The following is a 17,917-nucleotide window of genomic DNA, read 5'->3' on the forward strand; positions in this document are numbered from 1 at the left end:
ATATCTGTTATGAATTTGGGATTACCACCCACCTAATTGCCATTGAGAATAAAATTTCTCCCATAAGTCAGTAAAACTAGCGCCTGCTAATCATACCCCGTTGTGCAGGAATTCGGCGCCTATATATTCCACTCTGTCCCTTGTCAGCCCGCTTTCACAGGTCAGCTGGTGAGACCATTTCATTTCCACCAGTCCCCAAATGAGCCCGCCCTCGGTAATTCGGGAGACCATTTATATCCAATTCAGTCACAAATAAGCCCGCCTTGTCGTAACCTTTGGGAGACCAATTCATTTCCACCTCAGTCCCCAATCAGCCCGCTTTCCGGTAATTCCAGGAGACCAATCATTGCTAATTTATCGTCCCTGCATCAGCCCGCCTGTCGGGTAAATCGAGACCAATCATCACAAATTCAGTCCTCGATAAGCCTGCTTCGTCGGTAATTTGGTGAGACCATTTCATTTGCAAATTTAGTCCCCAATCAGCCCGCTTCCGGTAAATCGTTTCATCGGTAATTTGGTGGGACCATTTCATTTCCAATTCAGTCCCAAATCAGCCCGCCTGTCGGTAAACCGAGACCTAGTAATTTGGTGAGACCAACCAAATCATTTGTTAATCATCCCGCCCGCCGGTAAATCAGCCCAATCTTGTTCATCGTAACTTGGGAGACCGAGACCAATCATTGTTACCATTCCTAAATCGGGACCCCAATCAGCCCATGTGCCAGGCGGGATCGATTCCAATCACGTCCTTTGGGGAAAATTCCAAATTCCTACAGCTCTGGAAAATTAATTCTGTGTGTTACTTGTGTCCTCCCACTCCTGCAAATGTCGACAAGATCTCAGCAGAGCGAGGATTTCAAGTTCTTCATGTCCTCCGGGAAGGAACTCCCTTTCCTGGAGAGAACTAAGAGACTGGGTGGAGGAGAGGATGGACGCGATACAGGCAGAAAGGGAGGCCCAGAAGAGACGAGAAGAAGCAGAGAGACAGACCCAAGAGAGGCAGAAGGGAGAGAGAGACGGGAGGGGCAGAAGCAGAAAGACAGGCCAAGAGAAACGAGAAGCCACGAGAGGGGAAGAAAAGGGACAAGCAGCGTGCCCATGAACTCGCACTGCTGCAACAGCATGGCTCCTTCGCCTCCCTGCTGCCCCCAGGGATGAGGGCCTTCAGCCAGGCTCTTGCCTGCATGCCAAATGGACAGGCTGAGCCCGAGGTGTGGCTCGACACCGCCGAGAAAGTCTAAAGGCCTGCCCCTGAGTGCAGCCGAACTCTCCCTGGTGTTGGGCAAGTTCCTTGGAGGGAAGGCCCTTATTGCCTACAAAGCCCTCCGCCGGAGGAGCAAGAAAATTGGGAGGTCGTACGCCAGACTATCGCCAAGGCGCACGAGCCAACCCCTGAACACTGGAGGAGGCGCTGGCGAGGGCAAGTGAAAGAAGCAAATCAGACCTGGGCAGACTGGGCCTACCAGTCCGAGCGTGCACTCGTGCCAAATGGTTTGAGTCCGTGGGGTTACGACCCTCAACGAGGCAATCGAACAAATAAAATAAAGCACTTCCTACTCTACACCCCCGGCCTCATCACCACGCGCGCCGCCGAAGGAGCCCCCGACCTTGGTGGAATGCTGTCGAATCGCCGACTCCTGGGATACCATCACCCCCAGGAGAGCTCCCTGCAGCGCAGAATTAATCCACCCGCCTGCTCCTATCGGGTGCCCTCCACCGAAAGAATGGGCAATCACAGAAACCCGTTGTGTGCGGGTTCTGTAAAAGATCGCATTCCAAAGAGCAATGCCAAAACAAACCCCCTGAGCCTCTTTCTCCCGGAAAACCAACTAATAAGTCGCCTGCGCCCTCTGCAGGGCAGTACGAAGAGATTTCAGCCAAACCTTTTTGCACGCGTGCAAGGTTTATGACCACTTCTCATGGGCAAAATGCCTAGAAATAATAAGTCCGAACTCCCGCCGTCGCCTGGCAGTTACGAATCCGAGTCCTTAGGCCCTCCAGCCGAGGGTCCATCTATATGTGGCACCTCCTCGAGGTAGATACTCAGCACACCAGGTCAAGGCATTTGACGACTCTGGCGACACAAATTCCCTCATAAGGAAAGACAAAGTTCCCTATGGAGGTATCATAAACTGATGCAAACTCGTCACAATTGAGGGTATCAACGAATTCAAAATGATCCTCCCTATGGTCCAACTGAGGGTCACCCGAACACGCAGAGCCAGGACCCTTCGTCTCGCCGTAGCGAAACACATTCCAGGAGGCTATGACGTCCTCCTGGGCCAGGACTTTTCATCCTCTCTCAAAACCACAACCATGGGATCCAAATTCTCCAAATAACCCTCCAGATCCGAGTCCAGTGCCCAGCACCGCGATCAGTGCCAGTGCCAATGTCAGTGCCAGAGCATGCCCCGGCTGATCCCCAACCAGGATCCACCTCCAAACAGCTCTCTTCGCCAGCCTGCCCTTCGGCCAGTGTCGGTAGCAAGACAGACGGGTTCTCCTGACCTCAGAAGAGGCTCACCCAAAGGCACGGATGCCAACCTGGGCCTGAGCTGGTCACCACTGCATGCGAAGTCGACCACACACCCTCCGCCTGTCTCCTCTCTCGCCGCCGCCGCAGATACTTCTCACGAGTCATGATTCTGCCCTGCCTTCTGGGCCGATGAACTCTGCGAGCTGCGCCGACACGTCCGAGCTGGCGGACAAAAATTCCTGTGTCAGTTGTCGCAGCAGCTGACCCAGATGGCACCCCTTGCTGCCCTTCTCGCCTCGGGCCCTCCGATTCTCCCCCAAGGACAACGTCCAAGGAGGAGAGGTTCACGGAGTGAATTACACCACGGGTGTGGGCGATCGCAGGTAGTCCACAAAGAGCCCAGAGCTCTTCTGGCACCTGTGCCACCCTGGCATAGGGCCACCTTCTTCACCTTTCGAAAATCTTGGCACCTTTCTCCAAAAGAGGATGTCAAGGCCTTCCGCTATCTTCTTCCTTTCCTTTGAACTTCTATCCTCATCCATCTCTGTCGATCTTTCCTTTACACTTTCCCCTTACTTACCACTGCAAGAGGTAGTTAAAATAATGATATCATCCCCTTTATATGCATAAATCATTTTACTTTGAAGCAGTAAGAGAGACAGAGTGGGAAGTGGCGCGCCTCTTACGCCCCGCATTTGGCACAAGGCAGGCGTGTCAGCTCTTCCTGAAGGGGTCGTGCCCTTTGAGTTTCCTTTCCCAGTCCTTGGCCTGAGAGTTAGTTCTGGCCGTCGTCTATTGGCGACGGACGTTAAATTAATACATAAACAATAAATACCTCACTCTGTTATCATTCGCAGTTCCTATTTACTTTTGCATGAGCGGGTTCCGCTCTTGAGTCAGCTACCACTTGCTGTTGGTTTTTTAATCGCTAGTTCGAATCTCCAACCGCCAGTGAAGAACAAGAGGAATTTTTTTTCATTTTTTTGGTGATAGAAATTCATTTCTTTTCCCTATAATGTGGTTCGGATTCCACAATAAGCTGTAGGTCCCATTGCTAGGCTAACGAATTGGTTCTCAGCCACGTAAAATAAATCTAATCCCTTCGGCCAGCTTGTCCCTAGAGAGCTGTTAATCAGCTCAGTGGCCTGGTTAAACTAAGGTACAGTATACTTAACTTTTAACTTATCATTCTTCTAAAGTATATCATTTACTCAGTATTTATTTTTTTCACATTTGTTAACGAATAGCATTAAGAGAGTCACAAGACTTCTGCCCTGTGAGTTTTAACCTTACTTTGTAATACCAGCGATTATGTCCCACCTTCAGTGAGAGCTGTTTACGCCACCAAGCTTCACTCTATGTCATTTTGTTTGGTTTTTTTTATTGATTTATTTATTTACTTTTGTTTTTTTGTGGAGAAACCTATTTCTTCGCCTTTCCCCTTTCGTTTGTTTCCGTTTCCCATTCATGCTTCCAGGGAGCTGTAGCATTCATTTATAGCTTACACCTTCCTGTTGTAGGTTTGAACCTGGGAAGTAAAATTTAGCTCCAGAGAAAATTAAGTTTAGCGAATTAAAAACCCGTTTTCAAATAATCTTTGCCTCGACGATCTGGGTCAGCAAGCAAACTCCTGTCACTAAATTTAGTGCTTTCTGGAGATATTAGCTACTCATCGAGTTTGTAAACAATTATTGTCCGCCGATTGGAAAGATGAATTGAATTTTGCTATTACAATTTCTAGTAAAGGGGATATCATTTAAAATCAACGCATGTATTGTCATTTATACCCAGCCCTTTTCCGCCCCAATCACAACTAACTGCATGCATGTATTTTCTAGCATAGCAATAAGCAAAATTAGTTGATTTACATCTGTTTTCATTTTACATCCTGCCTTTTTATTTATTATTTTTTTTTTTCTTTTTGTGACTTCGACGCTTTTTGTTTATTTTGTCGCCTCGAGAGTCCTTGGCGCCTTCATTACCCTCAGTAAAATCCCCAAATTCCAGCATTAGATGTAAACGCATTTGTAAAGTTACGTTATGAAGTATTTCAGCAATAATTAGTTTCAAGTATGGGTACTTTTCTTATAGTATGTTATAAATTGCACTTGCACGTTTTAGAGTAAACTTTCAGTTTGTCATTGATCAGTATTGCAGCAGAGTTTTTGCAGCAAAGTAAGATAACAGTTGTAGCAATGCAGACCTAGAGAAAGTCGAGCCGCTTTTCTTCGCCATTTTTGCTGTTATCGATAAGCCGCATAACTTAACTGAAGGTAGATGTCATCTTGCAGGGGAGCTGTAAAGATTAGCGCTAAAATAAGCTAAAAAGCGCCCTCCTTTCTGCTTTTTGCTCGGCCAATAGATAGGTCTGTCTATCTGAAACTACTGTGAGAGGTAGTGAAATCTGATTCAGATTAGTTTACTGAAAAGCAAAACATTCAGGGTTTTAAGGATAACATGCTCAGAGATCATCTTAGCGGACTCTAGGGCTGTATTATATCTGGCTGGCGCCCTTTCTTTTGGTATAGGAGCTGACCTGGTCAGCCATCAATAACCCCTCTGTCCACACCTGGTCATTTCAAGTAATCAAATAAGAAGCCAAGGTGTCTTGCTGTTAGTTCAGTTCACACAGCAGCTCAGTACGCGAACGAGGAGGTCACGTAGTTCAGACGCCCCCTGTTCCCTTTCTTTCTCGCCACGTGGACGTGTGCTGCATTTTGTTTTGTACTCCAACCACGTTTGGCTGTATTCATTGCAAGTGGTGAATTGCAAAAATGCAGAGCGAGCGAAACTCAACTGCAGCCCTTTATCATCACAAGGGCGCCTTCCTTCCCGTTTCACGTATTACGGACCTAAACGACTTCATTCTGAGAGTACGAGACCAGTCGATTTGGGGAGGCCTTTGCCTACACACACACGTTCTTAGAAAGGTCCCTTGCAGAAGACGCTGAGAAGGACTGAGACAAAGCTGATGCAGACGCCAGCCTTACGCCCGTGTTTGGGTAGCTGCCCAGAAAGAGCTGCTTTAGTCACGTTATTTTCGCCTAATGGCATTTGTTCAACTTCTGGGCCTGTAACTTATGGTATTCCCTGAGCTTTTGGTTCAATCCTTTATATTTTCCATGTGTTCACTGTAACTTCTTGCTCCAAGTCACTAGTCAAAGCATCGAGGCTGTCCTTTGCACCTCAGCGCACTTTCTTTTTAAAAGTATTCCCCTAAAATTCCAGCCTTTAGATTGTAACCTGGGTCCTCATATTGTTTCAGAAGGACAATTGTACCAGAATTCTCCTTGGTCCGTGTTTCCCATGCCCTAAGCTCCCTCGGGAGTGACTCTGCAGCAGCACTCTATAAAACCTTTGAACGCCAACTGGACGATATTTAACATGGACAAAAGTGTGTCTGTCGGATGCCAAGTGGACGTAAAATACGATTGACTACAAAAATTTTTTTAAAAATTTTGCTGAAAATACTTAAGGCCTCTTGCTGGCATAAAATTTTAAATCACGCGCCTTTGAGGGCTGCTGGGAGCTCACGGATCACGCTGTTGTTTTGTTTGATTTTCAAGCTTGACCTAAGTTTTTCTTAAATGCCAATACTCTTTTTATCCTTAAAAGAAATTTTGCATCAGCTAACTCTGATGAAAATCTCTTGAAATTCTTCAGTCACTTTTAAACGTAATTTTTGCACTGTTTTCTATTAGCCTTTACATAAAGTTTTATATAGGAAAATGTGTAATTTCATATAGAATACAACAAAAAATAACTCATGGTTGTAGCTTAATCAACTTTGACATATTTTTCATATAATCACGGTAAGTGCTAAAATTTCAACCTTCCCAGTCAATTTTTGACTAGTAATTTCTCCCTGGTCTAAAAATGCAATTGTAAGCTAAAACTTCTTCATTCTAGTAATATTCAACCATTTACCTTCATTTTGCAACATACAGGAAGTTCTGTTGCACAATATTTTGATTTATTGTGAATTTTGAAATAAACTTTTTCCTTACGTCCGCACCATCAAATAACTCAGCAAACTGAAAATCTCCAGAAATTTTTAGTCACTTTTGTTGTAATTTTTGCATCGTTTTGTATTAGCCTTTACATTAAAATATTTTATATAAGAAAATGTGCAAATTTCATGTAATACAAATAAAAAAATAATTCATGGTTGTAGCTTCTTTATCAATTTTGACAATTTCATAAAAAAACATGATATGGCAAAATTTCAACCTTCAGTCAATCTTTGACTTGACCGAAATGGTCGAAAATGCAATTGTAAGCTAAAACTAACATTCTAGTAATATTCAATCATTTACCATTTTGCAAATAAACGAGAAGTCTCTAGCACAATATTTGATTTATGGTGAATTTTTAAATAACCTTTTTCCTTACGTCCGCTCTAACTCTGCTGAAAATCTTGAAAGAGCCTGACGCTTGTTGTCTTCCAAACACGCAGTGTGTCAGTGTTCTGCCATTAAAAGGTCCATCGGAGTTGGACAAGACAACAAGAGCATCTCATTTTGTTAAACTTTCTAAAGGAACGTGATTGGAAAGGGGAACCATACAATATTTCCGCCTGTTTCTCCCAACCATTGTTGTTTCATGTATGTACAATCACCACTACGGCATTGCCATGCAAGCATTCTAATCATGTACTTATAATGTTCCAAACCGGAATCTGTATCAAACTGTGGGGTATGTTTCTTGTTTTTCGAAGACGCCAAACGCTCCCACCACTTTACCGATGGACAATGAACACAACTTTCATTTAAATTTTCAAAGAGATGCGCCAGGCTCTTACAATCTTAGAAATTCTTTACTCACTGTCGTTGTTTTTAATCATAGTTTTCTATTAGCTGTTACAAAAGTTTTATATATGAAAATGTGTGCAATAAACATGTAGAATAGAACAAAAATAACTTATGGTTTAGCTTTATCAATTTTGACATATTTCCATATAAATCACATGTGATAATTGCCAAAATTTCAACCTTCAGTCAATAAAGGTTTGACTGACTCAAATGGTTTTCAAAAATGCAATTGTACGCTAAAACTCTTACATTCCACTAATATTCAATCATTTACCTTCATTTTGCAACAAACAATAAGTCTCTAGCACAATATTTCGATTTATAGTGAATTTAAAAAAAAAAATTTTTTTCTTTCAATGGGACGCCAAAAAGCGCTAATCTGCTGAAAATTCATTACAAATTTTTTAGTCACTTTGTCGTAATTTTTGCACCATTTTATATTAGCCTTTACATAACGTTTTATTTATGAAAAAAACTGTGCGCAATTTCCTAAAAGTAGAATGCAAATAAAGATAACTCATGGTTGTAGCTTTTATCAGTTTTGAAATATTTTCATATAAATCATGATAAGTGCTAAATTTCAACCTTCGGTCAACTTTGACTCCAACCAAAATGGTCAAAAAATGCAATTTAAGCCAAAACTCTTACATTCTAGTAATATTCAATCATTTACCTAAATCATTTTGCAACAAAAACGAGAAGTTTGAAAAGCACAATATTTCGTTTTATGGTGAATTTTGAAAAAAACTTTTTTAACCTTGTCATCCACGCGCGATAAAATTTTTGAAAATCTCAGAAATTCTTTAGTCACTTTGTAGTAATTTTTGCACTGCCAATATTAGCCAATACATAACGTTTCATATATGAAAATGTGCAATTTCATGTTGAATAAAACAAAATAACTCATGGGTTGTAGCTTTTCACTTTTTGAAATATTTTCATATAAATCATTTTATAAGTGCCAAAATTTCAACTTCGTCAACTTTTGACTCAACCGGAATGGTCGAAAATGCAACTGTAAGGTAAAACTTGTTCTTACATTCTAGTAATATTCAATCAATTACCTCTTTCATTTTGCAAACCTCAAACGGGAAGTCTCTAGCATAATATTTTCGATTTATGGAAAATTTTTTGAAAAAATTTTTTACATCTGTGCATTAATCCTTGAATATCACGATCATTTTGTGATAATATTTTCTCTGTGTTGCTTTCTCCACATTTTACAATTTATTATATACCAAAAATCATCGTCAATTTAGTGTACAATACAATGAAAAAAATAACTCATTAGCTTTAACTACAAGCTTTCGAGGTCCTCACAGCACGACAAGGATACAATTGTATATGAAATTCTTTTTTTTGCTCTGTCATATACTCCAATATTTATATATGATAATGATACTTTTTTCATTTCGTGATGGTTGCATACTAAACTTCAGGCAATGGAACAAAAAAATGAGCCAAAATGAACTCTTAATCTTAAAAACTGAGTACCTACTATGTGATTTTTTGAAAAACTTTGTTTTCCACTTCCCAGCGCTCTTTTTAAAACCCTGCTGGCATAAAGCAGACACTTTTGAAAAAAGAGGCTCAAAATTAAGGATTAAAGGATGTTTTAATTCATTTCCTTTGATCTTGTCTGTCATGTAAATATACCTATTTTTGTATCCTCTGTGTTTCAAAATTCCTTTGAGAAAGAGCCCTAAGTTACTGGATAACACTTTATTTTTTGTTTTATATGTTCCTGGTTATCTTACAAGGCCACTGTAGAAAAGTACTGAATGTGAAGACTTAAAATTTACCGGCAGGAAACATTAGAAACTTTTTCGGACCATATAGCTATATATATATATATAATATATATATATATATATATATATATATATATAACTATATATATAAATATAGTTTAATGATAAATACAAAAAATGGGATATGAGTTTTCAGAAGAAATATTTTATTGTAACCATATCTTGAGGCATAAATTAAAATCCACAACAAACATTAGGCTGAAAAGTTAATCAAAGGCGATGAGTTCATCTTATAAAATTACAATAAAATGAAATTCAATCATAATAAAAGTACTTTTCATAAAAACTCGATTGCCAACTATTTCTGTATACCTGTACATCTAAAATGACAATTATAACTGTAAAAGAAAGGGGTGAGAGAATTAAAATATTCAAAAATTAAAAACACAAATTCCTAAAACATAAGAAAATAAACTCTACATACCAAAAATGTAAACAACTGGGCATTCAGACATCAAATCAAAATATTTAATCGCATATACAGGTCAAGGAATTTCACTGAGTACTCCATCTATTTGATTATATAATTTGCTAAAAGTAAAAATACCATCATGAGTTGTAAATGTAATAATTTTGCAAGTCTGTCTTATTGATAAATGGTTTCAGCATATATTATGAAATTAAAAGGTCCATTTTTCTTTTGATAAAAAGACAGTACATCGAAAATCCAGGCTTGGTTAAATTGAAAGGGATGAATTGTGTTAAACTGGAAAAGAATTAAATCTAATGGTAAAGAAAAGGGTGTTTAAAAGGGGAAAAACTGGAGTTCTAATAGAAATAATACTCTTAAAGTTTCAAAATTTGTGTACCTTAGGCAGACCGGAAATAACCAGATTGGGCTCAAATAAGATATGTCTTAGACCACACTCTTATCTCAGACAAGCAACAAGTAAACGTCTTCTAATTTCAGGAATTAAGGTCCACAGGCAAAATAGGCTTTGTATCTCAAAAGTGATCTTATTGTAAAAGGATTATTCAGAAAACAAACCGAAACTGATCTGGTTTGGAAACAACGTTCTTAAGGTTCGTAAAATATTGATTTGCAACTTTTTTTCGACTGTCTTTTAGCTACTATGGACCTTTTAATTTCAAGGCAATTTAATGTACCGGAATTACATCTTTACTAGTAGCTATCGTGTGTAACTGGTCTCAATTAGGTCGATTAAACTTTTCATTTAAAAATTTGTTTAGAACTTTAGTAAAATACAAAATGGGATTTTAATTTTTCGAGTTTACGTCAGAAAATAGTTTGTATTTACTGGAGGAAACCGTTATATTTTTGATGAAATAAATTAAAATCACAACAAACATTGTAGGGCTATATTAATCCTGCAGTTTTCATTGAGTTTATCTTAATACAACTTCTGGTCTTGAAAACTGAGGTAAAATTTCAATCCCCAAGCCAGTAAAAGTACTTTTAGACGGATAAACAGAGGGTCTCAAAAGATTGCCACTATTTCTGAATACTTGCATACCGTGTTATTCATTTCAAAATGACAACTTATTATCCTGTTATCTCATCAGTTTAGGCTCACAAGTAAAAGAAATGTTTTAACAGTGACTTCAGAATTAAAATATTCAAAAACAAATCAACATTTTATGTTTGTCGTCGATTTAAACACAAGGAAAAAAATTGGCTTGATCATCTACATACACACAATAGAAAGTAATACAAAGGTTTGTTAATAAGAAAATAGGGCATTCAGACATCCAAATTTTAATTTTAACCCACAAGAAATTTAACAACAGATGATTAAAGAGTTCTTTCTCTTGGGAATTTTGCTTTGATCTACTCCATCTATTTGATTATATAATTTACCATCAAAAGTAAAAATGCCATCAGCAGTTGCTAAAATGTAATAACGATACCTTCAAAAAAAAAAAAATTTTAATCGAAAAAGGAGGGTGACAATCAGTTAAATAAAGACAGAATCAATATTTTACGTAACCCAAGAACGATAATAGTATAGTTATTACCAAACCAGATAAAGGTAGGTGTGTTGTTGTATTGATGAATAGGTCTGATTATTTAGATAAAATTAATGAAATACTCTCTGACAATACAAAATTTAGGATTTTAAATGTAGATATTGTAGTCACATTTTGAAATTAGAAGACAAAAACAAAGGTTGTTAGAGGTCTGAGAGATAAGATTGGGAAAGCTACATAGCTCTTTATTTGCTTCAGGTCTAAGCCTGGTTATTTGTACGGTCTGCTAAGGTACATAAAATAGGAAACCCTTTAAGACCTATTATTTCAATTGGTACTTTTAGTTATAACCTGTCCAAGTTTTTGGTTCCAATTTTAAACCCTCTAACTTTAGGTGAATTTAACATATCTAATTCTTCCAAATTTGTTAAAGAATTATGCTCTTTCAATTTTAACCAAGATGTTGTAATGGCTAGTTTCGATGTAACCTCTTTTTCACCAATATCCCATTAAAAGAAACAACCGACATTATTCTTAATAATATATGTGAAAACCATTTATCAGTGTTTGGACTTAATAAAAATAGACTTGCAAAAATTATTACATTTAGCAACTGCTGATGGCATTTTTACTTTTGATGGTAAATTATATAATCAAATAGATGGAGTAGCTATGGGAAATTCCTGGACCTGTATATGGATTGCTTCATGGGTTATTGTGAAAGGATTTGGATGTCTGAATGCTTCTAGTGCTTTCAAACCTTTGTATTACAGAGGTATGTAGATGATACTTTCTTGTGTTTAAGGAATTATCACATGTTGATTTGTTTTTTGAATATTTTAATTCTCCACCCTAACATTTCTTTTACTTGTGAGACGGAACAGGATAATAAGTTGTCATTTTTAGATGTACAGGTATACAGAAATAGTGGCAAATTTGAGACCTCTGTTTATAGGAAAAGTACTTTACTGGCTTGGGATTGAATTACTTAGTTTTTCGCCAAAGTTGTATAAGATGAACTCAATACGACTTTGATTAATAGAGCCTTACAATGTTTGTTGTGATTTTAATTTATTTCATCAAGATATGGTTTTCCTCCAGAATTATTTTTCTGAAAACTCATATCCCATTTTTGTATTTTACAAAGTTCTGGAAAATTTTTTAAATGAAAAGTTTTGTCCCAGACCGGTGTACAGTACTGCTAGTAAAGATGTAAAGTACATTAAATTGCCTTACCTTGGTCATAGTAGCTATATGGTCCAAAAAGTTGCAAGAAATACTTAAGCGTTTGTTTCCCCTCAGATCAGTTTCCGGTTTGTTTTCTGTAATCCTTTTACAATGAGATCACTTTTGAGAGAGAAGCCTACTCTGCCTGTGGACCTTAATTCCTGTGTCGTTTACTTGTTCACTTGTTCGCAGTGTGGTCTGCGATACGTGGGATCTAGTTCCACTGGCTCAGACACAGAATTTTGGAACACAGAGTCTTTCTATTAGAACTAGGTTTCCCCCTTTCCAAAACACCCTTTTCTGCCATTAGAGAACACAGTTTAACACAAGACCATCCTTTCACTGACCTGGGTTTTGGTACTGTCTTTTTGTTCAAATAGACTGGACCTTTTAATTTCAGAGTCGCTGACTATTAAAAAGATGAAGCCGAATTGAACAACAACCGTCTGGTATTCAACTAGCTATCGTGTACTTTCATAGTAGGTACTCAATTAGGTCGTTAAATATTTTACTTGTGAGTGGTAGTTTGTTTACATTTCACTTTTAGTTTTATTTTTCATATTTTTATGTTTGTGTTTTTAATTTTTCGTTATTTTACGCCTCACCAATCTTTTTAGTTTTTATTTACTTGTTCATTTATATATTTCGTTAGTATTTTTTGAAGATTTATTATGACAATTCATTTTATTGTAATTTTATTGATTCTCATCCTTGTCAGTTTTTTCAGCCTGATGATGAGGTTTTTATACCTAAAGCTTGTACACAAAAGAATGTTCTTCCTGGTCTTGGCAATATTTTTATCATTAAGCTAAGATTTCAAGTAGCTGCCTAATTACGAGTATATATATATATATATATATATATATATATATATATATATATATATATATATATATATATATATATATATATATATATATATATATATATATATATATATATATATATATATATATATATATATATATAGTGATCCCTCGTCTATCATGTGATAATGGGCCAGAACCCCAAGATAAGTAAATTCCTCTAAGTAGCATTGTTCCTCCCTTAGGGAGGTATATACTGTATATACATGGTATATATTTAAAGGCTTTACTGTATAGCCTTTCCCACACTGTTATAAACACTTCCCTATGCACTTAAACACTGTATTACTATTTTGATCTCCTATCACAGTAATATGCATAAAAAAAAAGATCGTCCCATATTTGTAATGTTTACGTTTTGAGAATCAGCTGACTGAAGCTGCTCACTACTAACGAAAGAATTAGGAAAATAATTTTTAGGTAGCCAAAAGAAATGAATTTATCAATGAAATTATTTTTAATTCTGTACATAAAAGATTATGATACAGTAATTCATATTTCATTGAGAGAGAGAGAGAGAGAGAGAGAGAGAGAGAGAGAGAGAGAGAGAGAGAGAGAGAGAGAGAGAGAGAGAAATGTGTGTTGTACTGTACAGCACAGTAGCTTGGGACTCAGACTAAGTCTTGACTAAGTCTTGACAAGCTGGTGATGAGAGAGTATACAGTATCCTGGAGTTGCTTATGCATGAAATTGGATTTTAATTATTTTTACAGTGATTTAAGATGAAACATCAACAGTGATAAGATATTTTATACCACACCACGTGCTTTGTCCGATGCCTGTATTACTATTTTGATCTCCTATCACAGTAATATGCATAAAAAAAAAGATCATTCCATATTTGTAATGTTTACGCTTGAGAATCAGCTGACTGAAGCTGCTCACTACTAACGGTAAAGAATTAGGAAAATAATTTTTGCTGCCAAAAGAAACAAATTTGTCAATGAAATTATTTTTAATTCTGTACATAAAAGTTTATGATACAGTAATTCATATTTCATTGAGAGAGAGAGAGAGAGAGAGAGAGAGAGAGAGAGAGAGAGAGAGAGAGAGAGAGAGAGAGAGAGAGAGAGAGAGAGATGGTGTGTACTGTACAGCACAGTAGCTGGGGACGCAGACTGTATACAGTATCCTTGAGTTGCTTACGATGAAATTCGGATTTTAATTATTTTTACAGTGATTTAAGATGAAACATCAACAGTGATAAGATATTCTCTTATGTACCACCTCACATGCCTTGTCTGAGTGCTCAGGGTATATACGAAAGCTTCCAGTTCTGCACGCCGTCTCGCAAGCCGCTCTTCTCACGTAACATGATGAAACATCGCTGTTTTTCCGCAATGGTACGCTGATATGGTGGTACTTTAATTTTAATTTTTCGATGAATATTTCTGAAAATCCGATGCAGTGAAGCATCTTTTGTTTAACTTCATTTTGTACTGAATTATATGTCATAATGCAATGAACCAACAGTACTAGCAGATATTAATAATTATTAATGGAATTAATGAAATATTTGGGTCTTCTATCGCTGACTATTTTTGAAATTCTCCGAAAATCCGCTATATATTTTCTTCATAATATACATACGTAATGGAAAAAATCACAAGTCGTGAATCGCTGAGAAGTTGAACCGCTGACGTGAGAAAAAGGTCACTGTATATATATATATATGTGTGTGTGTGTGTGTGTGTTCTTACACTTGGAGGTCTGGCTCTAGAAAACTTACCACAAGGATGTTGCTGATCTGACTGTATCACCTACAAGAGTAAAATACAATGAGAAGGAACAGGGGCTGAAAGCCCTATTTTAGAGGGATTCTGGAGAGAAACTTTCAGGACAAATAAATTACATGCATTTACAATACAAAATCAGAAGACAAGGCAAGCCACTGGGAGTCCTGCAGCAGCACACAAATGAATAACAGACGTTAACTGGGTGCCGGGGATTAAACTTCAATGGCACTGTTCATAAGGCAATTGGAAATTCATTAGTGTAACTGACAAGCATACAGTCATGGCAGAAGGGCCCGCAACGACTGGCACTCCTTTCTGCATAACAGAAGGGCATACGATCACTTGATATATGAACCATAATAGCAAGGCTAAGAGTCTAGTACTGAGGGTGACAGAAATCCTCTTTTCATAAAATACTACTGAATAAACTTGTGACACGAGTTTAACATGACAGGTCAGGTCCATGTAAGAGTTGCACTTGAAACGGAAACATTAGGAGAAGAAAAAGCTAAATGACTGGACAACCTCAATTCCTCACTGTACCTTAATTCTGAAAAGATGGCTCCCACAGTCCTACCAGTGGAAGGATGGGGGGGTTGGCACTGGGTTTAGGATACTAGGACTAAGTCATTCAGCCACAGAGGGATGTTGGCTCCGAAGGAGCGGGCAGTCAGAGATGTGACTTGCTTTGCGGTGTTCTGGTCTCTCTCGATGTCCTGCCATGGGGAGCTATTTATCAATCCCTTGGAGTGCCGGCTTTTGAGCGCGGAAGGCATCCAGATGCATTCTGGGTACATCCAACTTTCTCTTTTGGCAAATGCTGGGCAGTTAATCTGTGCCCTAAGTCATAAAAGAGGTGGGGACATCTTAATCAGTCCTCAGATCATCAGGTGGGCAGGCACCTTCTCCGAGTTTAGTTCAGTACCTGGAATAGGAGGTTTATCGCAGTCACAGAGCTCAAGAGACGATTAGAAGCAACAAAGGACTAATAGAATGAGATCGAGGAGGCAATTTCCATGACCAACTGTGGGTGTATCGCGGCAAGCAAAATTAATTAACAGAAGGTTAAGTTTGTTTATTATGAAATTTTACTTTATTCTTGAAAGGTGAGTTGCCTTGGGAGTTTTAACTCTCTTAGCAATTATGTTATATAAAGGATTTTGACAAAGGAAAAATCTATTTCTGGAGAGGGGCCCGTGTCACCCGGTGAAATAGTCCATTCAGCACTTATTTCTAGGTAATTCCGTTGCTAGATACCAGAGAAAGCTAAATGAAATGCTGGAGTTACTATCCCCAGAGCGAGCTCCACTAGATGGAGTCGCATGGAAAAGGGTGAACTTCTGAAAACACGGAACCTTATCCCCATAGAGATTCCTAATGTCAAAAGTCCCAACGAGAGGTGCCGATATAAGCCCATGCCACTACTGTGGACTGTATACAAGGCAACACTCAGCCGCATTCCATGTTAGCACCACCTCTACTAGAATGAAGTTTATCAAGGGAGGGAGAGAATGAAAACAGGGTGGGTCATGCAGACCACGGGCCTCTCCAGAAATAGATTTTCCCTTGTCAAAATCTTTTCTGGATCAGTCCTGTCACCCGGTGAAATAATAACAGAGAAATAAAACATCATTCTTATGCTATTAAAGACTTAAATAGAAACGTTGAAAACTAGGAGAATTCTACCCTGAACATTAGTAAGGTCCTCTAAGTTCATGTAATGAAAATAATGTATGGTCACTGTCTAAGATCATGAGCTTAGAATAGCACCTGAATAGGCTTGTATTAAGAAAATACTTCCTGCCTAATAGCAGACCCAATGACAGTGGCCCCCTTTTTTAAAGGAGAGGACCTGACAAAATTAAGAGGTCCTGTCTAAAAAACCTGCAAGGAGAAAACTGGACACAGAAAACAGACCTTGTAAAAGGGGAGTACTTTCAAGGTGACCACCGAAAATGAGGATCTTCAATTGTAGATAGAAAGTTAGGTGAGGAATTCGCAACACTACCCTGATGAGGGGAAACTAAACTGATTGGTTCTAGACAGGAACCAGACAGGAAAAAAACTAACACTAGAAGCTAAGCTGATTAAAAATTTTTGGGACTTCCTAACAAGGAAAGGTAAGAACAAGATGATTGTTGGTTACCAAGCTAACTCCGATACATTACTCAAAGACCAGAAACCCGAATGTGGACGGAGTACTGTTCTTAGACGAACACAAACCTTAGGGATGAAAAAGTTAAGGGCCTGTGAGTCTGGTTCCAACAAACACTTTCCTCGAGGCCAATGCGTCAAGATCAGTACTGTAGCTTTGAAAACTATGTGAAGAGTGCTAGTTACTTAACTGCAGAACCATACTGCAGTAGAGTAGATCCCTTAACTGATTTCAGAAAACAGTAATAACAGGACCAATATCAGTTTCTCCTAAACTGTAAGATTCACAAAGACCACAAAAGCCAGGCATCAGAGTTTGAGGGGCTGACGAGGCTGAGTTTATACCAGACGGGGACAGCTTGATAGTTTGTGGCTGAATTGGGTTGCAAACAGACCTACTTCCAGGCCCAGGAAAAGGTCACAAGACAACCTGAATGACGCCCGCCTAAGGACTATTCCGACACCAGGGGAGGCCCTGGATAGGGGAAAAAGCAGTGACCTTGACCCCTACGAAGGGTGGTAGACAGAGGCACTCGTGCCTGTTGGTTATGGAGAAGAATGAACCATAACCTGAACGGCAAATTCGAGTCCAAAACCACTTGTTTACGCAGCGCACTATTGCTGTTTTGTTCAGAACCAGCCTAAAAGGAAACCTCTTGGGAAGAAGTTTCCAAGGACAGGAAGACTGTCACCGCCTCCAAAGCGTTGATATGGAACTGCCGAACGCGGACCGACTAAAGTACCATGTACTTCATTGGGCCAAAATATCCACCTCACCCGCCCAGAGAGGTGATGGTGGGAATACTGAGGCCGGAGGGGAAAGCTGGAGAGGAACTGACTTCAAGCACTTGATAGTTGTGCAAGGCCGGGAGGCCACTATTCAAGCAGGGAGGAATCAGGGAGACAC

General features: G+C 38.7%; 1 protein-coding gene across 1 annotated transcript in view; it reads right to left on the reverse strand.

Moving 5' to 3' along the window:
* The window catches only part of LOC136843977 (protein argonaute-2-like), a 564,386-nt gene that overhangs the window by 160,008 nt on the left and 386,461 nt on the right, over positions 1–17,917 (reverse strand). The window contains exon 14 of the mRNA XM_067112994.1: positions 17,059–17,062. Coding sequence (XP_066969095.1) covers positions 17,059–17,062 — 4 coding nt within the window. The remainder of the gene's footprint in view (positions 1–17,058; positions 17,063–17,917) is intronic.

This window comes from Macrobrachium rosenbergii, chromosome 12, assembly GCF_040412425.1.
Source record: "Macrobrachium rosenbergii isolate ZJJX-2024 chromosome 12, ASM4041242v1, whole genome shotgun sequence".
Taxonomy (NCBI): domain Eukaryota; kingdom Metazoa; phylum Arthropoda; class Malacostraca; order Decapoda; family Palaemonidae; genus Macrobrachium; species Macrobrachium rosenbergii.